We start from the raw sequence: 23490 nt of genomic DNA, 5'->3' as shown, positions 1-23490 counted from the left end.
ATACAAAATATTGTTTGAAATTGAAATTTTTCAAATAGCCTATAAAGTTATAAGGATTTAGAAACATTGTAAGAACAAGCACTAGAGTTATAGTAGGCTATATAAGCCATAGTCACAGTATAAATAACCAACATTTGAGAACTTTACCATATAATTCAAGTTAAGCTCTGTAAATAATAATACTGACAATAATAATAATAGTAAAAATACACCACATGGTCATGAATTAAAATGTTTTGTGACTGTCAAAAGATAACATTTTAAAGCGTGGCTGAGAAAAATGTAGCCAGATGCAGAGGTTTAGTCACTGTTGAGTATTGTTTCTGGCTAGCCGTCAATTCCCCAGTGACGCAGCATTAACTGAACAAAGATATTTATATTATATAAGCCTGACACTCTCTCTAAAGGAAATTCCTAAACATGGCTTTAACTTCCTCATCAGTGTGAAGGGACAAATAATAAAGCCATTCTATTTCTTAATGTGATTTAATGTTTTTGGAAGGATGACAATTAGCAGATACACTGGTTATCCAGTGACAGCTTTGTTCACAATTTAAAAATCTGATCTGCAGGCTGAAGCTGTGAATTGCAGTCAAGCTGAGGAACAGCCGCCCTACATCCTATTGGCAAGGGCAGCAAAGAACAGGGTCTATTAGTTCAACATTGTGCTAGGAAAACAGTAAATCCAGCCCATGTTTTCAGTGTCAGCTGTTTCCTTTGAAATATGGACCATCTACAGCACCAATTTCATCAGAGTTCATAAACGCGCTATATGACGTAAGGATTAGTTAATAATGGGTTTACAAGGTTCAGATACAGGAAACTTTTGCTTTTACTGTCTGAATTTGTCATGCATTTTGCAAAATTAAAAAACAAATCATAGAGATTCAGAGTGTGAGTGATTTTATGAATAATGTTCTGGCAAATGTAAAAGATGTATTTTATTCACATTAGTGTACTGACATGCTATTCAATGCCCCAGTAGAAGATGTCACATCCGTGAGTTCACATGATCACAGAAGAAAAGAAAAAAACTCAAAATGGAGACACGTTTTGTAACATACAGTCCTGCTGTTCTTATTGATTATACCTTTGATAAAGCATAATTCACCATCAAAACTTTGGTAAAATAGACATATACATCAACTGTATAGAATTAATATACATTCTTTACATAATCAATAATCACAAATATTACATAGCATTAATTTTGTTAATAAAAAGTCTGAATTACATTATTGTCAGCTTTGACCTTTGTTGTGCAAACTACATCTGTAAGCTTTATGCTACAATGTAAACTGAATGAGTATGTTAATATATTTACTTGTAAAAGATAAACTGCTAAAAACGGCTAAAAAAAAAAATCCCATGTGCGAGGTAGTGGAAGATCTGAAACATCTCGTTACATCTTATTGGCTTTCCAGGACAGGTAAGAGTTCCAGGCAACAGCCACGATCTGAACAACAGCTAATCTGAAAAACACAAGCATGACCAAATTACTCTAGTAGAAATTATATATGTGTTACATATGCATGCCTTAAAAAAGAATAAAACAAAAAACATGATCTAAATCCAGGTAAAACAGACCAGCTGACTCTAGTTGGTAAACCCAGTGGGGAAATAAAGGTGCCAGAAAGAAGTAACATCAAACAATAAATCCCAACATTCAAAATAAAAATAAGAGCCTAATTAAAGTTTCCCAGCTTTAAACTCCTTTCATAATGCTGTGCTGCACACTGGGTTTCTGAGGCACGTCGTGAACGTTCTTTTCCCAGTGACGCTCTTAAATCTCCAGCACTGTTGGATTAGTGCCCTGCTGCAATGGACAAACTATCATTATCAATGATCACTTGACTTTTGAGGCTAAAAAGGCTTGTATTTATAAAAAGAAAACAAAGAGCTTTACCTGTGGTGGAGAGGGATGAAATAAAAATTGGCTATCTGCACTGGAGGCCAAAGCTGGAAAAATGAAGACATGTTGCATTAAATAGAACTGAACTGAATGAATTGAGAATTAATTAAAAAAAATAAAAATAAAAAAAAGACAGTGTCAGGTACGCCACTTACATAGTAATTGGAGATCAAGGCATCCATGTAGTCCTATTGGGATATGAAAAATGCAGAGTAAATATATGATCTGACAAAAATGCTGTTTAATATTATTGCTCATAGTTCAGGTTAAAGATGTGAACAAACCTGAATTACCCTAAACCTGAAGTATTAAACTTTGGTGGGGAAAAAAGAAATGTGGCTCGTTGAGGAGAGGTGTGCTATTACATTTCTAAGCAATCAGACTTTTTTTTACTTACTGGACGATAAAATACATAAAAACAGTAGGTTATCATAGAGCATCATAGAGGTCATTGGCACTTTTTACTTGGGCCAGTAGGGAAACACTTAACCATGTAGAACACCAGAGAAACTGCATTAGCAATCGCAGACTGATTTCACCAATCCTATAAGATCATTACAAATCACACTGTACGACATGGATCTAATAAACTTGGATATGACATGCATGTAAACTGTGCGATGATGAAACCTATTGAATCGTAGGCTATGACGCAAATTAGTATAGAACATAATAAAACGTCATCAGCATGAGCTAGTGCTAAACAAATAGAGAAAGATGAATCATACTTTGGCAATTGTGTTTTTTATGTGCGCTGAAAAAAAGAGGAGAATATGGTCATGGATAGGGAAAAATGCTTGCCAACTTGTCATGTATTTTGCATATGGAGTTTGAGGTAAGTAGTTTTACACCATGTCGCGTTGATCAATACGCCATTTCATGTTGCATTTTTATTGGCTAGTCAGTGGACGTAAGTCGTAGCAGCAAACACACTGTGAGATGATCATGCTACATTCATGACACTGTCAGAAAATGATCGCAGGATGTCTTTGGTCGCAGGACCATGACAACAGTCGTCTTTGAACCTCTCTCGCTGTACGACGTAGGACCACCGTTTAGGAGCCATGACCACAGAAATCACCACGATTGGTCATCTTCCGTCTGGGACAGCCCAAAAATCGTACAATGTGCATAACTTGTACAATGTACAAAGGGCATAAAAGACACTTTGAGCATCTTAACCAAAGCAATGCCCTAGAAACCACTCACAACACCCACTGTGGCCTTCCACACACACACAATTGAATTGAGAAAACTGGGGGGAAAAAAGCTTCGTTTTAATTAATTATTTTCAGGCAACGGATCATAACTAGGCTTAGAACAGAATATAATGAAAAATATGAAGTGTTTCTGACCCTGCTTGTTCCTATCTAATATTCCCAGCAATGTTTTGAGCTCATTGACATTTCTTCAAGCATAAGCTGAAGGACTATGTGACAACTTTAATACAAATTTTGGATTAATATCAATTTTCATGTAATTAAAAATAATCATGCTGTTGCAAAGACCTAATCAGAGAACCATGGCAGCTGCTTTTACAGCTCCAGGTGAGTCAAAACATTATGACCGCCCGCCTAATGTGCTGTTGGTCCTCCGCGTGCTGGCAAAACAGAACGACCCGTTGAGGCATGAGGAACGGTCTCTGCAAGACCCCTGAAGTTATCCTGTGGTCTCTGGCACTAAGACATTAGCAGCAGATCCTTCAAGTCTTGAAGTTTGTGAGGTGGAGGCGCTGTGGATCGAACTTGTCGAAATATAATATTACTAACAATTACTAATAAGATTAAAGTGTCTGAAGTAGAAATTCACTGGTTATAAATCCTTTTTTTTACCTGTTACCTGTTCATTCATGCTTTCATCATGTCATGACGCTGGTTCTTAAACCCAGCCTGAGGGTCTCCACTGAGGCAGAGAGTGGTCACGGTTCCCTTTAAGTGCTGTAAGAGCTCCACAACTACGTCCCACCGCATCAACCACAAGTCAACACCCTCCTATCCCTGGTGCCATATAAAAATCAAGTCATCTGGAACATGAAGGCCCTTTTCTCTGCTAGTGTCATCTTTTGAAAGGTCATCTTGGTGAGATTGAGTGTGTAAAAAGAAGCCCGTATTAGAAACTTGTGCTCTTTCTGTTTGTACTCTTCGCCTTAACAGTTTCTAATTAAGAACGAACAAGGCATCAGCCACCTGGGGTGAAACCACCGCGGGCCCGAGACGTCATTATATTGTTCCCGCTGAATTTGACGTCACAGGAATTTAGCCCCTGAGGCACTGAGAGAGCGTTTCATTTTTTTGGACCGTTTTGAATACACAAAGACAGAGAACACAAGAGGGACGCTAATATTCTACATCTTTAGAAGTGAGCAACATCAAAAACCAGCCAAATCCTGAATGCCCTAAAAAAACCCACAAGCAGAAAGCTGTAAGCAACTGTTAACAATGATCAAACCAGAGGTTCAGAAACAACCCCGAAGAGCTGAATGTGCCGTGTTCTTGTCAATTCATTCTGACATTGATCTATTATAGCACCAGGTTATAAAGCGTCAAACGGCTCATGATGAAAACAATAATGAGCGGATGAGTTGTTGGTTCTAATCTTGGATTTTCGGCGAGCTAATGTGCACTTAACCTTTCAATATAACATCAAAAGCTGCGCAACTCTCTAGACTCGCACTTGATGATGATGTTTGCACTTGCTGTCATTCGGTAAAGTTAGAGAAAGTAGTCATTTGGGAGATGGCATTTACCTTGACTTCACAGATTATGTAGGCAACTTGTTTTAGCAATTGTATGTCTTTGCCAAAGTTATGTTGATTTACTTCAGATTAGCTATGCATTTTTAAGAAATATAATTATATAAATAAATTTCATTTAATTATGTGAAATTACTTAAATTAAGTCTTTTCATAAAAACGAAGTGTGCATTCTTGTTGTTGCTTGAAAACATATTTTTTTTGCAGTTCAATTTGGTGCCACTATTGGCACAGAAATTACACACTTATACCTTTAAAAAGGAACTTTTTAATTAACTATATATTAAATATTAATTATATTAACGGTGCCTGGTTCGTTCTTAATGACATAGACAAGACAAATATGTTTAGTCCAAATTTTTTGATTTATAGTAAAATATGTTTGCTTAACTTCTGAATTTTCCTAAGAACACCTGATTTGAAAGAAAGAACAAAAGAAAAGGAAAAAAGAAAATACAAAGAAAAGCAAAAGAAGAAGAAAAAGAAAGGAAGAAAAAGAAAAGGAAAAAAAGATAGCCAGAAAAAAGTGAAAAGAAAAGAAGCAATAAAAGGACAAACAAAAGAAAAAGACAGACAGAAAAAAGGATGAAGAAAAAAAGAAAATGAGAAGAGATGAAGAGAAGAGGAGAAGAGATGTGACTTAAATCAGTGACTTAAATCAGGATGTGACTTAAATCAGTCTAGGAGGTATTTAATCGTAATTATAATATTAATATAAACAATAGTTATTAATTATCAATAAGTAAAAAGAAAAGCAAGAAAAGGACAAACAAAAGAAAAAGACAGACAGAAGAGAAGAGAAGAGAAGAGAAGAGAAGGAGAAGGAGGAGGAAGAGAAGAGAAGAGAAGAGAGAAGGAGAAGGAGAAGAAGAGAAGAGAAGAGAAGAGAAGAGAAGAGAAGAAGAGAGGAGAAGGAGAAGGAGAAGGAGAAGGAGAAGGAGAGAAGAGAAGAGAAGAGAAGAGAAGAGAAGAGAAGAGAGGGAGAAGGAGAAGGAGAAGGAGAAGAAGAGAAGAGAAGAGAAGAGAAGAGAAGAGAAGAGAAGAGAAGAGAAGAGAAGAGAAGAGAAGAGAAGAAGAGAGGAGAAGGAGAAGGAGAAGGAGAGAAGAGAAGAGAAGAGAAGAGAAGAGAAGAGAAGAGAAGAGAAGAGAGGGAGAAGGAGAAGGAGAAGGAGAAGGAGAAGGAGAAGAAGAGAAGAGAAGAGAAGAGAAGAGAAGAGAAGAGAAGAGAAGAGAAGAGAAGAGAAGAGAGGGAGAAGGAGAAGGAGAAGGAGAAGGAGAAGGAGGAGAAGAGAAGAGAAGAGAAGAGAAGAGAAGAGAAGAGAAGAGAAGAGAAGAAGAGAGGAGAAGGAGAAGGAGAGAAGAGAAGAGAAGAGAAGAGAAGAGAAGAGAAGAGAAGAGAAGAGAAGAGAAGAGAAGAGACTCCAGATCAGGTTAAGGATTCTTTCCACTTATTTAGCAGTTGCATTCGTCCTAAAGCGACACAGTTGACTAACCGAAGCCCAGTTTCCCTGGAGATCTCCTCAGAACAGTAGCCTGCGTTTAGTCGTGCTTTAAAGGGCACTTCTGCGAGCAGCATCTGAACTGCCCTCTTGTCACTCTTGTATCACCAAATTGCCTGACCTATAGCCATTATAAACAAAGGCTCGTCCACAACAAGCCATGGGTTTTAATCAGCATCAGGGGTCCTGTTTAAAACAAAAACAGCCCTACTAATAACTAGCAGGTACAAAATGTGATTTAATGGATCAGAGTGATATTCTTTAAATCGAGTCGCAGAGTAGCATCGCCAAAGTTAGTGATTGGCTTTCAGCTCACATTGGCTGTTTGGGTTAATGAGAGCATTTATCATTAGCTTTCTGTCTTTTCTGGCATTTAGGTGACTGACCTTTCAGTCTCATTTTAACTCCGCCACCTTCCCTACATAAATAATTGATGGCCACACTCAAGAGACACTGCTGCGTCAAGCGTTGTTCCTACAAGCCCATGAGTCACTCCTCGCTGGTCCAGCCCTCCGTCCCTTCATCCCTCCATCCCCGGAAATACTCTCTAATTGCACCGTGCTAATATAAGGATCACAGGACAGGGAGTGGACTTTCAGGAATACCGATGGAGTAGGAAAATATTTACATTGGCAGTGAGGAACTTTGGGATAAGGAACTATATTACTTCTAAAAATATTTGTGGATGTGACTTAAATCAGTCTAGGAGGTATTTTATCATAATTATAATATTAATATAAATTATAGTTATTCATTATTTTACAGCACTGTTCAAACGGTTGGGGTCAGTTGGTTTTCTTTTCTTTTTTTAAATAAATTAATTTTATTCAGCAAGAATGCATTAAACTGATAAAAACTTCTACATTGTTCCAAAAGCTTTTTTAATTTTTTTATATTCATCAAAGAACCCTGAATTTTTTTTATCATGATTCCCACAAAAATATTAAGCAGCACAACTGTTTTTAACATATATAATAATAAGAAATATTTCTTGATCAGCAAATCGGCATATTAGAATGATTTCTGAAGGAACATGTGACACTGAAGACTGGAGTAATGATGCTGAAAATTCAGCGTTGCCTTTACAGGAATAAATTACCTTTTACAAAGTTACTTTAAATTGTAATAATACATCACTATATTACTGTTTTTTACTATATTTGTGATCGAATAAATCCAGCCTTGGTCAGCATAAGAGACTTCTTTCAAAAACATTTAAAATCTTACCAACCCCAAACTTTTGAATGGTAGTATACATTTTATTTGTATTTTGATTTTTTTTTTTTTATTAATTATTATATTAATTATTTTATTTTAATGCTGAAAAAAAAAAAAAAACGTATTACTTACATTACATAAAATATTCCAATACAAGGCTACATGATCATTTTCGGTTCCATTGGTTCCATTCCACTAGAATAATACTAGTCATTTGTGTTGTCACAATGCTAATTTTTAATCCAGGCTTGTGATGAAAACTGACCCTCTTGAGTTTGGCCACATTCTCCTCCACAGTCAGTCCATTGAGCGCTCCAGATATTCCCAAGAAAGCACCCAAGAAACACGGAGCAAAGCACACCTGTGGATATACAAAGACCTGATTAGATCAGAGAGCACCTACTGTAACTGTTCATTTATAGATGACATATAAATGTACATGATCAATCAAGTTCAGTGTTCATAATAAATACCATTATACAGCTAATCCAGCCTAATTGTTAATTTATAGACTACTGGCGCACATTTTCACATCTGATGAAATATGCATGCGATGCGCATATTGAAAGCTATCAAGGAGACAATGACAGACTGATGCATCCATTTATTATTAGCACACTAGATCACTGGAATTCCTTCATGTGTGGTTTTCCAAAGGACATCCCAAGCAGATTTGTTACAGATATCATCATAAAAGATGTGTCAAACAAACTAAAACCAGCCCCTTTGCTTCTCCTTTGACTTTAGGGTAGAATATTTTATCCTTTAAAATTTTAAATGGCAAGAGACACGTTTTTAAAATTTTATTTAGGCCTTTTACAGGGCATGTAAAGTGATGTAAGCTATGGACATGCTGGCATTATCTGCTACTGACTGTTGGAATCTTTAGCTATTAAGCCATATTTGATTCATAATATTTTACAAAATGGACAATTGAAATATCAATTGACTTCAACATTTGTGGACCTCTTTTCCTTAAGGTTTACACAGAAATTTAGAAAGTGGGTCTCTAAAAATAGCCCTAGAATCTCTTTTCTGAATAAATGTGGGAGAGCAGGCTGGCGTTGCGAGCGCTGTTGTTTGGGTGTAATCCGGTGATGGGGAGAGGGCCTGTCTTGCGTGCCTTTGTCTGCTTCATCCTGTACATTCATTCCACCAATCATGTAAACAATGACTTATGCAAACACTCATTTGTTTGACTGCCTATCAGGAGATGGATTACTTGATATGCATGAAGGGAGAGCTCAGATGGGATACCCAAAAGGGATAAAGTACGTAGCAGCGCCAACTATAAATCTCAAAATAAATAGCAGCTTCTAAGCACTTTAAATGTGTCTGCAGACTCCCAAAAAAAGGCACAACAGTCAGCTCCAAGGACAACTTTCCATGGGGCTATTTCTAACTATGACAGGAAAGACATTTTGAAACATACCGAATGTTGAGATCTGATTTTATTGTTGGTCTTTTGTATTGCTTTTATTAATACGGTGGGGAGAAAAGGGAGGACAGCATGGGGGAATATTCATCTTTGAATGCAGATCATCTGAATGAGCATCGACAATGTTCATCAATCTCTTATTTAAAAGTATTATATATTATTAATAATAATATATTGTAACACAAATCTGCGCAGATTTAGTGCAAATACTCAACTCGTGAGTCATCAGGATATATTAAAAACAGCGTATTGCGCAGAATCTACACATATCTGGCTTACTTGAACACACGTCACTACACTACAAATATACATATATAGTGTGTGTGTGTGTGTGTGTGTGTGTGTGTCTATATATAATCTGGTTCATTTCTTCTTTTTTGGCTAGTAGAAGTTCTGAATGGCCGGTAACTTCAAAATTTTGTAGCCAAATTGGCCGGAGGGTGAAAAAAGTTAGTTTGAAACCCTGTATATGTATGTATGTGTGTATATATGTATGTGTGTGTATGTGTGTATGTATGTATGTATGTATGTATGTATGTATGTATGTATGTATGTATGTATGTACACTCACCTAAAGGATTATTAGGAACACCTGTTCAATTTCTCATTAATGCAATTATCTAATCAACCAATCACATGGCAGTTGCTTCAATGCATTTAGGGGTGTGGTCCTGGTCAAGACAATCTCCTGAACTCCAAACTGAATGTCAGAATGGGAAAGAAAGGTGATTTAAGCAATTTTGAGCGTGGCATGGTTGTTGGTGCCAGACGGGCCGGTCTGAGTATTTCACAATCTGCTCAGTTACTGGGATTTTCACGCACCATTTCTAGGGTTTACAAAGAATGGTGTGAAAAGGGAAAAACATCCAGTATGCGGTCACAGCTCACAGTCCTGTGGGCGAAAATGCCTTGTTGATGCTAGAGGTCAGAGAGAATGGGCCGACTGATTCAAGCTGATAGAAGAGCAACTTTGACTGAAATAACCACTCGTTACAACCGAGATATGCAGCAAAGCATTTGTGAAGCCACAACACGCACAACCTTGAGGCGGATGGGCTACAACAGCAGAAGACCCCACCGGGTACCACTCATTTCCACTACAAATAGGAAAAAGAGGCTACAATTTGCACGAGCTCACCAAAATTGGACAGTTGAAGACTGGAAAAATGTTGCCTGGTCTGATGAGTCTCGATTTCTGTTGAGACATTCAGATGGTAGAGTCAGAATTTGGCGTAAACAGAATGAGAACATGGATCCATCATGCCTTGTTACCACTGTGCAGGCTGGTGGTGGTGGTGTAATGGTGTGGGGGATGTTTTCTTGGCACACTTTAGGCCCCTTAGTGCCAATTGGGCATCGTTTAAATGCCACAGCCTACCTGAGCATTGTTTCTGACCATGTCCATCCCTTTATGACCACCATGTACCTATCCTCTGATGGCTACTTCCAGCAGGATAATGCACCATGTCACAAAGCTCGAATCATTCCAAATTGGTTTCTTGAACATGACAATGAGTTCACTGTACTAAAATGGCCCCCACAGTCACCAGATCTCAACCCAATAGAGCATCTTTGGGATGTGGTGGAACGGGAGCTTCGTGCCCTGGATGTGCATCCCACAAATCTCCAACTGCAAGATGCTATCCTATCAATATGGGCCAACATTTCTAAAGAATGCTTTCAGCACCTTGTTGAATCAATGCCACGTAGAATTAAGGCAGTTCTGAAGGCGAAAGGGGGTCAAACACAGTATTAGTATGGTGTTCCTAATAATCCTTTAGGTGTGTGTGTGTGTGTGTGTGTGAGTGTGTGTGTGTGTGTGTGTGTGTGTGTGTGTGTGTGTGTGTATGTATGTATGTATGTATGTGTATACATATATATATACATATACACACACACATACATATACATACCGGTACACATACATATATACACACACGTCGCAAATGTGTATTAATACTGAAGATATTAATACCATGTACATCTCACACACAAAAAATGACTGCAATACATTGCTCACCTGGTCAACCAGCATTTTCTTCAGAGCTGCACTTTTAGTACCACCAGTAACAAGTTTGTCCAGCACCTTATACCATCCACCGACCAATGGACCCTTCAAAACACAGGAAACATAATTAAATATGTGAAGCACTTAAAAAAAATTCAAACACTTCAGTAAACAATAATGAACACAAGCTCAGAACATTGAGGTCGTGCCAGTGGTTTAATTTGTTTATGACGTGATTCTGAAAACAGCGGGTGTAATTAGCTCTGTGAATTAATGAGCTTTCTTTTCATTTCCCAGTGTGGTTTCAGTTCTGGGCCTGATTAGTAAACTGATCAATAAATGTGTCAAACAGTGTCCACCGGGGGTGTTTCAGTCAACGATGACAACTGAATTCTTTGGTTAATCTTTCTTTTAATGCAATTATAATTTGTGGTTCAGCAGCATCGATGTAAAATCACCCACCAATGCTAAATTATGCATATGGGCGTCTTTAACAAACAGCTGTGCACTTGTTTGAGAAGACGTTTGTCATTTTTCTAAGCAGTGATGATATATAGCAGCTGTATACCATCTTTCTGCATTTTTTCCTGTTTCCTGTCCTTTTTGCAAAACAAAGGATGTCACACGACACATTAAATGATTAATACTGAGCTTCTGCTTAATTCGGTTGATTGGGCAATAAGAACACAGCCAATAACCATAAACCGCCAACAGAAAATAAGCACGTCAGAAATGCAATATAATTACAGCTCAATGGACAGATTTCCACAGGAGATACAGGACAAATTTTACCTTCTGACCTATGGTTCGCACTTTTGTTCTAAACGCAGTTCTTACTGCACTAATAATAACGACTGAGGTCTGATGTTTAAAACACTCAGACTTGTAAAAGCTTTAAATCATACAGGCCATTTGCAGATTAGTCCTCAAGTCATTTGAACAGAACAAGTGCATTAGTGCTTTGTGTGTGTGAGAGAGAGGGAGGAAGGGAAGAGCAGGATGATCAATATGTCAATCACTGTGTGCAGTTATGCAACTTCATCACCTGTTCCAACAAATGACACCCTACACATGATCTGTAATGGCCATAACACAACAGTCATAACACAACTGACATTTTGCAACATATCATTATTCTTTTTTGCCTTTGTGAAATTGTATTATCATCATCTAATGTAAAACTAATTCTGAACTGGAAATAGTTGTTTTTATTTCCAGGTTAAAACAGCGAGTGCTTTTGAGAATGAAAAAAAAAAACTTTTTTTTTGCAAGGATTATGTGGCTTCAAATCTTTAACAGTCATGCAATCGTTTGAAATGTATTGTAAAAAAAAAAAAAAGTAATATTTTGGTATACACTACCGTACATTTAAAAAAAAAAAAAGAAATGTATTATTTTATTCAGCGAGAATGGATTAAATGTATCAAATTTGTGAGTAAAGACATTTATAATCTTTCAAAAGATTTCTATTTAAAATAAATGTATCAAGGGTTCTGCAAAAATATTAAGCAGTGGAACTGTTTTCAAAAATTAATAATAATAATAATAATAATAATAATAAGATAATGATTCTTGAGCACCAAATCAACATATTAGAATTCCTTAAAAATCATGTAGGAGCAATGGCTGCTGAAAATTATGTTTTACATTCCAGGAATAAATTACATTTTTAATATATTCAACAGTTGTTTTGAATTGTAATAATATTTTGCAATATTACTGATTTTAATGCATTTATGATCAAATAAACACCGTCTTGGTTAGCATAAGAGACTTAATGAGACATAAGAGACTTAAGAAAAAAAATAAAAAAATAAAAAAAATCTTACTGACCACAAACTGTGTGTCAGATGTCAGCCTCTAAAAGGTACGTATGATCAAAACAAACTGTGGCCGTCCATATGAGATTATAACTACACCATTCTGAGCCAAAAAGCATATTTCTCCACTGAAAGCTTGTATTCTAATGAAATTATATTTTTTTGCAAGAGTATAACATATACAAAACATAAAGGCCTGGTTTCACAGACAGGGTTTAGATTTGGGGGGGGGGGAATTAACATCAATTATAATGGATTAACATCAATCCAAAGTTCCAAAGCTGGAGGATCTCAAGAGAACCACATGCAAATGGAACAGAAACACAGGAGACTTACGACGAAGAAGAAGCCAATGCTCATCATCTTGGCGGTGCGTCTCACGCTGTGATTGGCCAGTCCACGCCGCTCAATCAGCTGCTGGGAGATGACATCACCCACACCCACCAGAGAGCCTGGAAGAGAGGGAGAAAGAGGGGGTGCCAGTCAGGCATCTGTTTGCCCCCACTGCCCAGCGTGAAGGCTCGCACTCAGGTAATCATGCCAAAAGAGAATTGACAGGAAAGACTCTTTCAAGATTTGTGCTGCCCCATTCACTCCATACTGACTGAGAGAAGAGAGCGAGGCTAAAGGATAACAGAAAGACGTTGTAAAGGATAACAAATCCTGACTTTTTGACCTTTAGCCTAATATTTACACTACCGTTCCAAAGTTTGGAATCAGTATTTTAAAAAATAAAAAAATTAGTACTATAGTTCAGTAGTGTACATAATATTACAATCTTTAGGTTTTTTTTGTTTTTTACAAATTCTACCATGTACTGACTTAATTACATTTATACTTCTACTATGATTCAAAAACGTATTATTTAGTAATTGTATAAAAATAACAGTAGACAACTCAAAATAACAGAGATCATAACTATAGTAAAACAAAGACGCAAAGACTTCAAGAAATCCATCCAGTCACTCCACAATGACCTTTAAATGTCACATTGTAAACTTCACGTTGCATCGAGACCCCCTTAGGAACACCATGGGAGGTTGTTTTCTAATAGCAGGGACAGATGTTATCCTGTAAAACACCATTAGTCAAATAAGCCATGCAACAAATTTCTGAAAACATTCCGGAAACATTTGAATCCATTGCAGAAAGTAATACCAAACTCTAATTTATTAATCAAAATGTTTCAAAAGCTCCACAATGTGACCTGATGCAAGATATATTTGACAACTTTTCCTCTTACAGACCAACTTGAAAAGTCTTCCGTCTTTAGTACTTTCCATTTGCACTATTACCGGTATTGGATGCATGAATAAATTCATCTCAAAGTGTTTAAGCAACTAAACCAAGAGACACCTTTAAACGTTAGTACAGTAGTGGCCAAAAGTGATGTCCAAACTGGCTCCTTCGCACTTTATTCAAACTTTTAAATAATAATTAAATATTTTGTATGCCCATGGTCAATCGGTTTTGGATATTGCTCATGTTCTGGATGTGAATGGTCACAATGTCCACAGAATTATTTCAAACCACAGTGAGACAACTAGAATGTAAAGTGCTGTGGCTGGTCAAGGAAGACTAGTGAGCATTTTGACAGGAGGATAAAAATCAACTGAATGTGGGACCACTTCAAAACAGCTTCTAAAGACCTGGATGAGAACTCAAACCTCCAATTTCATCTTGAACTGTAAGCCAATGGCTTTAAGAGGCTGGATTGGTAGGTTATGTACCAGTAAAGAAACCATTTATTAGTTTTATCTACTGCAAAAAGTATCTGCCAAAGAAAACAAGAACTGGAGAGTGGAAGATTGGGGCCGTATTCTGAAGTCTGACAAGTCAAAATTTAACAACCTAGCATTGGATGGTGTCAGGTATGTTCGTAGAAGATGAATGAAGTGTTTTAATACCAAATGAACGCATGGTGCCATTAAGCACGACAGGGGAAACATATTGGTAATGGGGATGCATGTCTGCAGCAAGTGTTGGAAGGATCTACAAAGTTGCATCCACTTTGAAAATGAACCAATACTTGGGAATCCTGCTGAACACAATGTAATCTGTTTGGAGAGCAAATGTGTATTTTCCAACATGATAACGATCCCAAACACACAGTGAATGCAACAAAGTTGCGCACAATGGAAGTGTTCATGCTTAGCATTTTGAAGTCTTCAAGTGGTCTCTTCAGTCCCTTGACCTTAAAGCCATTGAAAATCTTAGGGAAATTATAAACCTAATTTGTGATACATCATGCAGGTCTTCCAATGAAACTTAACTTTGGGAAGAACTTAAGGAGGATTGGAAAGAAGTTAAGCATGACACATGCGCAAAGTTTAGTGAGTCAGATGTAGTCAAAAACAAGGGAGAACCAATAAAATATTAATACTCGATTACACTGAGGTCAATGCATGCTTTATTTCTAGTGAGATTTTTTTGCTGCACAATACAAAACCATATTTAATTAATTGTATGCTGGAGTTTGCCTTAAATAATTTTGTTATTAACCAAGTTTATTGTATTCTTTTTCCCAATATAACATACTCCTCATGTTCTTATTGTTTAGAACCTGAAATGTCATTAAAAGCACAAATGCCCTCCAGACATGACTTTTGGCCACTACTGTATGTGTGCGTTCATCCATTCATCCTTGAGGAATCACTGAATGAACAAAAGCTGTTGAATGTGAGTGATTGAAAGCTTTAGATAGACTGCAGCTCATCACATTCTCCCCATTTTCACACAAACTGTGTGCCAATCACATTGACAGAGCGGTTTCCTCCTAACTGCTGGAAATGTCACAGGTCTCCTTTCTCTACACACACACTTCGATCGTCTGCAGTCAAAGCCGTGAGGGCAGCAAATAGAGCCATGCATTATGCATGTGTACATAAACAGAGACCTCACTGGATATTGACATGTATCGCAAACCCAAAATGAATACAAACCTCAACAAAAGAAATAAAACCAATAGAACCCATCAAAAAGGAGATTTCTTACCTTTTTTTCCATTAATTCCATTTAATTCAACTAATATAAAAAAGTCTTAAGCATTTTCACCCCCATAAAAATGGTTTTAAGCTATATATATTTTGCTGTAGTGTGTCAAAAGGAATTATCAGTTTACATTTCCAAACATTCCTTTTGCCATTACGTGTAATGATCCAGAGACATTTTTCTATACAAAAGAAGTCTGAAGAATCCTCCCTGCAAAGCTACTAGTACTGTGAAAAGTTTTATGCACTTGCGTAAAAATGCTGTAAAGTGAGGACGCCTTGAAAAATAGTGTCATAAATAGATTTTATTTATCCATTAACTTCTATTAACTAAATCAAATACATTTTTGGTGTGACCACCCTTTGTGTTTAAAACATCTTTTGTCCAGGTACACTTGCACATAGTTTTTAAGGAGCTTTGGAGGAAGGTTTTTTTTCAAGCGTCTTGGAGACGTTGCCACAGTTCTTCTGGACTTAATCTGTGTACAAAAGAAAAAAATGAGACAGACTAAATCCAGAAGAACTGTGGCAACGTCTCCAGGTCACTTGAAGAAACTTGCAAAGCTACCTAAAAAATGATTCGCAAGTGTACCTAGGACAAAAAGTTAAAAAAAGCACACACTACACAACATAAGATATCTTTAACTATTCTGATGCAATAGAACCTGAATCAGGTGGGATACACTTCTGATAAGTGAGGTCACTGTTCAAAACACATGGCGAGCTGGAGAGAAGCCGCTATTGTACGCAGCATGCCATAGCAGGAGGGTGGTGAGAGTTGAAATGCCTTGGAGAGGAGAATGCAGGGAACTCTGGTCTCTCTCCAGCAGGTTGTTAACGGCACAGCGGGGTGATCCACCAACAGAAAGACTGTGTCATGCTCTCACTCAACCCCACACAAACACAGCAGGCGAAGCCTTTTCTGATCTGTGAGAGAAACACTCTGGACTCTCCGATTGCATTTTACAAGCACAGGCCTTGTGCTTCACTGCAAACCCTGACATAATGACTCAGTGTTATGACATGACTAATTGTACACAGGCACTGGACTGATGGTACCAGCAGTGGGTTTGTGACACTAACACTGCTTCTAGATTATCTGTTTCTTCAGAAATAACATTGAGTTCACAGAAAGCCCTGAGTAAGCCGCAAGTTCACAAACCTTTGAAGTTAAGTTTAACAGGGTTTTAAATTAGTATTATATGTATTGGAGGATTCAGTCCTTGGAAGAAGACTTTTTTTTTGCCCCCCCCAAAAAAGGCAAAATAGTATAGACCTTTTAAACATCATATCGGGTATATGCTGTAACAAATAATTATCTGTGATTCAGTCACTATTTAAAGCTTATAATAGCAAAAATAATAATATACAACATCCATTGCTTTTTTTAGCATTAGTATTAGACTGCTATTGGAAGCAGATAATATTGCCACTTATTTTTCGCAATTCTAACAGTACATAACAGCAAAAACAGGGAATATATGCAAAACCTCAACCTATAACATTCAAAGGTTTGAGGTCGGTATGATTTTGTTTTTGAAAGAAGTATCTTATGCTCACCAAGGCTGCATTTATTTGATCAAAAATACAGTAAAAATAAAAAAATAAATTTTATTTAATTTAATAAAAAAAAAATTAAAAAATAAATAAAAAAAAATTAAAAAAATTAATATTTAAATAAATAAAAATACTTTTTTTAATTTTTATTTATAAAAATAAATAAATATTTTTTTTTTTCCATTTTAGTATATATTTTAAAATGTAATTTATTCCTGTAATGGCAAAACTGAATTTTCAGCAGACAATATTATGCTTTCTAATATTTTTGTGGAAACCATAATACATTTTTTTCCAGGATTCTTTGAAAAATAGAAATTTCAAAAGAACAGCTTTTTAAAAAATATAAATCTTTTGTAACATTATAAATACCTTTACTGTCACTTTTGATCAATTCATTGCATCCAAGCTGATAAAAAAAAAAATTCTTTCAAAAACTAAATTTAACCTAAACTTTTAAATATTAGTATATATGAAATAGCAGTTATATATCATACACTAACATTATATATAAAAGTATTGGCATTATAAGTATCACTGATTAGACTATTGAAAGCATTGGGACTGTTTTAAAGAAATAAGACAGACCTATAGCCTAATATTGACCATCATCTTGATTATCAGCCATAACATAAATACATAGCATATATTGGTGCATGCCTAATGAAAAAACATCTATATAAAGTCAAGCTGTTTACAATGACAACAATGTTTCCACATCAACACCTCCGATCTCTAAACACTCATTACGCTTCACCTCGACTAGCTAATTTGCGAATAAAAAAATTATTCTGCAGCCAAATACAGAACTGCCAGGGAGGAGAAAAAGAGCAACACATAAAAAAAAAAACGCAACTGCCTTTAAATTTAGCGGACAGCTGCTTCCTCACACTTGCCCAAATATCATGGTTTACAAAGGACATTCTGCCTTAACAACAGAGCCAAGCGAGGCAACGTAGCCCCTTTTAAGTGACCTAACCTTTTCGTAAAATGTCAAGGAAAGACTAATAATCCAGTATAGCAGACTGAAAAGAGCCAGAAACCTTTGCCATGCTTTTACTGGGTCATCTTATCAAAACAGCACCAGCTTATTGATCATGGTAGGCAGAACCAGGCTGAGTGAGAGCTAACAGCATGTTGTGAAGTGATAATAAACACTTATGTTTTCCACTTCTTGGTTCAACTTGACGTTAACAGGTTGAGAACCGTTGAAGACGAAACTGTTAAGAATAGCCTGTCCTGGCAGGGACTTTTTCCTCATTTGCTTTCATCTTTGCACCATGAAAAACAGGGGCTTAAAAGTTATATTCCGGGTCTCTGATGTCCATTTATCTAAATTAGCAAAGACGCCGACCCCAACCAAACAAAAACATGGTTGTTTGTCATTACGCCGTGCCAAATAAAATGCAATTTACCACACACTCAGGTGCAATCTGCCCCGTACCTCGTGCCAACTGGAGTATGGCACTCATCTATGCTAAATGCATCTCGAAATATGCTGAAGTCAGCTCAACACTTCCCACCGTCTGTCCTTGAGGGAGAGTCTCAGGGGAAGAACAGCCCTGATTGACGCATCTTGTGCTTAGTGAAATTATCTGTGATCAATTTGGCAGGGATCTGCACGTTCTCCACGGGGACCAGCGGCAGGCTACGGCAACCCTACCCATTTAGCTGATGAGACCAGCGTGACATGGCTTACCTGGGCTACAGTAAACATTTACAAGCCCCATTCATTCAGATTTGCCCTCTTTGGATGACATTGATTTTTTCAGTTCTACATTTAGCACAGATTATGGGGTTAATGCATCGCTAATGACTTGAAAACGGAAATGTAGCGCCTTCATCCCCTCTATTCATTCATTTATTCATTCGCTCATTAATCTCTTCCTCTTCACATCTGTACCTGTTATAAATAAATCCATTTGTCACTTCAACCAAGTGCATCGGTTAAAGCTGAAGTGTGAAATCTCTGTGCTACTAGTGGCAAATAAACGGAATTGCAATAACAATGGGTATATTCCCATCAGCCTGTAGTGCCCTGCGAGGAGGACTTCACAGGGTGTTCAGCTATCTGAGAGAGTTTGGCTAAAATAAATGCAGTGGAATTAATGTGTTTAATTAGTCCCAGTTTGCATGCAGATATTCGAGGATGTAAAGTGTGCAGGATGCAAACATTTTTAATGCAGCCATCACGGTTATGGGTTCCATAAGGTAATACACTACATAATCGACAGTTTGAAGTCAGTAAAGTGAATACATTTTAAATAAATGTTTAAATAAACATAAAATAAATGTTGTTCTTTTGAACTTTCTATTCATCAAAGAACACTGAAAATTTGTATTTGTCTAAAATGTTTATTTCCATAAAAATGTATAACAGCACAACTGTTTTTAATTGTGATAATAATCGGAAATGTTTCTTGAGCACCAAAAAAGCATATTCGAATGATTTCGGAAGGATCATGTGACACTGAAGACTGCTGACAAATTCAGCTTTGCCATCACAGACATATATTAAAATAGAAAACAATCATTGTATTATTTATTATTTTAATATATCACAGTATTACTGTTTTACTGTATTTTTGATCAGATATATGCAGCACTGGTGCACATAAGAGACTTATTTCAAAACTTTTGAACAGTAGTGTACATCTAATGTAACTAAATCAGATTTATTTTCTGACTATATTAATGAAAAAAATGACAATTAAAATAATGTCTCTTTTCAAACTCCCCGTCTGCCATTGGTCAGACAAATAGCATCGCTCATGTCTAAACTCGTGCCACTGGTTGGGCTGATCGGGATGCTCAAACAACCTACAAATAGTTGACTCTGTATATTAAACTGGCTTATGAAAAACTAGGCCTATTTTAACCTTAAAAAAAACTTAACCTTGAACTTCCAACTCACTCAAGTTATTCACCTTGCCCGAGAATGCCAAGTTTTATTGCATTCGATTTATCTGAAGGGAAGATCACACCCCTTGGTCTGTGAATAAGCGCTGGTCCACACGACTGTGAAAACATCCAGTTATTATCTAATTTTGAAATAACCCCGCTTCCATCTCATTTAAAGCATCTTGCTGTCTAATATTAAACCTATACCCACATAAGGCTAAAGTTTCTATAAATACTCGAGCACTCCCTGATGTGGAAAACAAAGGCGATGAATCATAGCTCTTGTCTGTAATCTTGATTACATAAAACTCAATCGCTCTGCGGCACGAGGCCACTGGTGATTTTAAGCATGTTGGCCAAGTTGTCAGTGGCAGTCTAGCCAAGCACTAATTAATCCTAATGCTACAGTTTGAATGACTCATTATGCACCCAACAGCTTGTTTGAGCAGGCTCATTGATTAACAATAAAATGTATTCTCATTCACTCATTTTGTTAAACAAGGTGAACAGATTCCTGTCAAACTGATTAGTTAATGCACAGTAATCACACATGAAATAATCACACGTGTCATTTCAGCCCTACGGCGACACCAAACGAAAATGCAAAATTAGTGATTGTTTTCAAATAAACTTTACACTCCCTGCGTCTGCCATTGTTCTGAAAAACTGTCAATTGATCAGTCTTACCTGACAAAAATAATGTAAAATCATTCAGAAGACTTTTCGAACAAGACATTTCCCCCAATTGCTTGGCTTCAATAAAATAAATAGCCTTTTTAAACTGCACTTAAGTTCTGAAAGTGTTAATATGTTTCCATAGTACATTGAACTCTGATCTCAAAAGGCAAAGGAAATTTTGATTCCTCATCACCTGAATGTTTTAATCTAGACATCAACATCTGTGTTCGGCCAAAAAGAAAGTCTCCAGCAGAACAACTCGGACTTTAACCATTCATTAAATATGTTGTTTTGTGCTGTCATCTTCTGGCACAATGGTGTAATTGCAGCAAAAATGTTTCCACTGAAACAACTTGCACTGCCATAGTTTTGTCTCAAGGCCCGGTTTCACAGACAGGGCTTAGATTAAGCCAGGATTAGGCCTTAGTTCAATTAGGACATTTAAGTAGCTTTTATAAACGAGCCTTAGAAAAAAAAAAAACATTACTGATGTGCATCTTGAGACAAAACAATGGCAGTAACATATTTTAAGATATGTCAGTGCAAGTTGCTTTCAGTTAAAACAGCTCAAACATGCATTTTAGTCTGGGACTAGGCTTAAGCCTGGTCTGTGAAACCGGGGGCAAATGTCTTGGATGCAAAAGGTGATAGATAATGTAAACATTCCTGTTTCAATTTTTTATATATATATATATTTAATAGCATTTAAATTGAAAACAAAAGTTAAAATAGACTTCCCCCCCTTAATCTATACTCCCACCCTGTAAAACTCACAGTGACAAAGTTCAAGTAAACAGCTAAGCAGACTGTTGCTGAGAAGGGCTTTCCGTTGTTTATATGGCTGATCTATTATTGACGCTCAAAAACAATCCTGCTGTTTAGAAGTGATAGTGCTGACAGGAAAGATAAATATTTAATCAATAGCATCTGAGATGGAGTTGACCTAAAGGGAATTGGGAACATCAACCATAGGACTACAAAAAAAGGAAAGAAAAGGTGGTGAAAAGGGGAAGAATACAACTCTTACCCGCAGTTATAATCTGTACTGGCCATGGACGTTTGGCTATCAGCAGCTGATAAGATCTCCAAAGACCCGCCATGGGACAAAGTCTAAGAAAAACAAGACCACTGAAATTGCTACAATGAAAACTGAAAATTGCTGACAATTTAAAGCTATATTAGTATGTGGCTGGCCAGAATAATATCAACGTCATGTCATGGCGTTCAGTTATTTAGAGAAAAATATTCAAACAAATATCTATTTGTAAATTTATGAAACACGTAATGCATCATGTAATTTTATGCAGATTTATGCAACACGTGCTTTATTGCTATGACAAATATTTTTACATTCCTATTGCCAAAGCATTTGCAGCGATTGTTGCGTCCAGTTAAAATTGCAAATTTATAACAGTGCGAAATGAAAAACAAAAAACAAAAGAAAACTGTAATTATTAAGAATTCTAAAGCATAAAATAATACAATAGCTCTACAAGTTAAGGTAAAGCATAATCATAAAATAACTTTAACTTTATAACAGGCAACTTTCCAGCAGAGTTTATCTCCAACCACTAACAGTCATTCATTTGGAAACTGGACTACAATGTCGCGTTGTACACTTATAAAATAGTCATTTATTCGGATTATAGACATTCTCGCTGTAAATTTAGTGCTGGGCTGCTGGCTTTGCTGCGCCGCTGAATAGTAGGAATCTATGTCAAAGTATTTTAGTGCGGTAAAACAAATTTTCGAGAACTTTTAACGGAACCGGTTCCCAACCTTTATAGTTTCTGATTTTAAAAGTCCCGTCGCATCCGTACAGTGAGGAGAGGGGCGCGCTCTGGCTGATCAAAAGCGCGTGCCAAAAATTTTCAAACTTCAAAACCAAACGATAATTTATGTTTTACTCAGTCGGATAAGGGTAAATCTTGTTCTTACTTTAGTGACACATAAAACTAATAATGCACCATCCGTTGTACACGTGCAGACACTATCACGTAATCAATCTTTCGTAATTGTATTTAATTTATTTGACGACTCCTGCACAGAAAGTTTTGACCGGTACTGTGGCTTATGTTAGAAGTTTAGTCCTACCTTGTCACGTAAACAGAAGAGGTACAATGAGTGTCCGAGATGTTGGCGTTGCTGAAATTAAAGCGGTATGACTGCTGCTTTAAAAGACTAAGTCAAAAGAGGACGGAAAGTGACTTCAGATCAGAAGATGTGGCTGCAGTTTAAACACACACGCTGAATTAATTCAGTCTCACATCAGGACAACTTGATAAGTGGTTGACAATTCAATTTTACACCAGTCAACAATTTAGCGTGATGCTTGAGCGTGCAGTGACTGCAGTCTGTGTGAAGCAAGCTAAATGTTCAAGCTAAGGCAATAAGATGTTTCAAAATAAAAGTTTAATGACCATTGAAATATAAACGGTTTTGTGTGCCGTTTTTAAAACACTTAGTTTAAAAGTCTTAAATTAAGATTAAAATTTGAATTAAAAGGACCATGAAAAATGATAAATAAATAAATAAAAATAATGATGTACAGCAGAGTACTTGCATTTTATTTTGAAAAATAAAGAGCTACTACCAGGCTACTACCAATAAAAACGGTTTATGGACAGGGCACACATTTTTCATGAAAACATTAAATATATATATATATATATATATATATATATATATATATATATATATATATATATATATATTTT

The 23490-nt window shown here is 36.5% G+C and overlaps 1 protein-coding gene across 2 annotated transcripts; it reads right to left on the bottom strand.

Moving 5' to 3' along the window:
* Positions 1 to 926: 926 nt before the first annotated feature.
* Positions 927 to 23151, bottom strand: mpv17 (mitochondrial inner membrane protein MPV17). 2 transcript variants are annotated; one of them, XM_084091244.1, is made up of 8 exons: positions 22868 to 23151; positions 21801 to 21883; positions 12984 to 13099; positions 10840 to 10932; positions 7647 to 7742; positions 2068 to 2100; positions 1907 to 1959; positions 927 to 1472 (listed from the first exon to the last, which is right to left on the bottom strand). In XM_084091244.1, exons 2-8 carry the CDS (start codon positions 21871 to 21873, stop codon positions 1403 to 1405), a joined length of 534 nt encoding a protein of 177 aa, XP_083947370.1. In that variant the 5' UTR covers positions 21874 to 21883; positions 22868 to 23151; the 3' UTR covers positions 927 to 1402. The 2 variants fall into 2 exon arrangements, with proteins under 2 accessions (XP_083947370.1, XP_083947369.1); XM_084091243.1 differs by having other exon boundaries at positions 927 to 1816; positions 22868 to 23138.
* Positions 23152 to 23490: the final 339 nt, after the last annotated feature.

The sequence above is a fragment of the Abramis brama genome (assembly GCF_963993115.1).
Source record: "Abramis brama genome assembly, chromosome: 18".
Lineage (NCBI taxonomy): Eukaryota > Metazoa > Chordata > Actinopteri > Cypriniformes > Leuciscidae > Abramis > Abramis brama.
Note: the sequence above shows the minus strand (reverse complement) of the source record. Positions and strands in the feature narration are given on the sequence as shown.

Coding starts and splice junctions, on each gene's coding strand:
- mpv17 (XM_084091243.1), bottom strand. CDS start 21,873: ATGGCGGGTCTTTGGAGATCTTATCAGCTGCTGATAGCCAAACGTCCA. Junction 2,101..7,646: donor ATGTGGCCAAACTCAAGAGG/GTCAGTTTTCAT, acceptor ATATCCCAATAG/GACTACATGGATGCCTTGAT. Junction 1,960..2,067: donor CCTTGATCTCCAATTACTAT/GTAAGTGGCGTA, acceptor TCATTTTTCCAG/CTTTGGCCTCCAGTGCAGAT.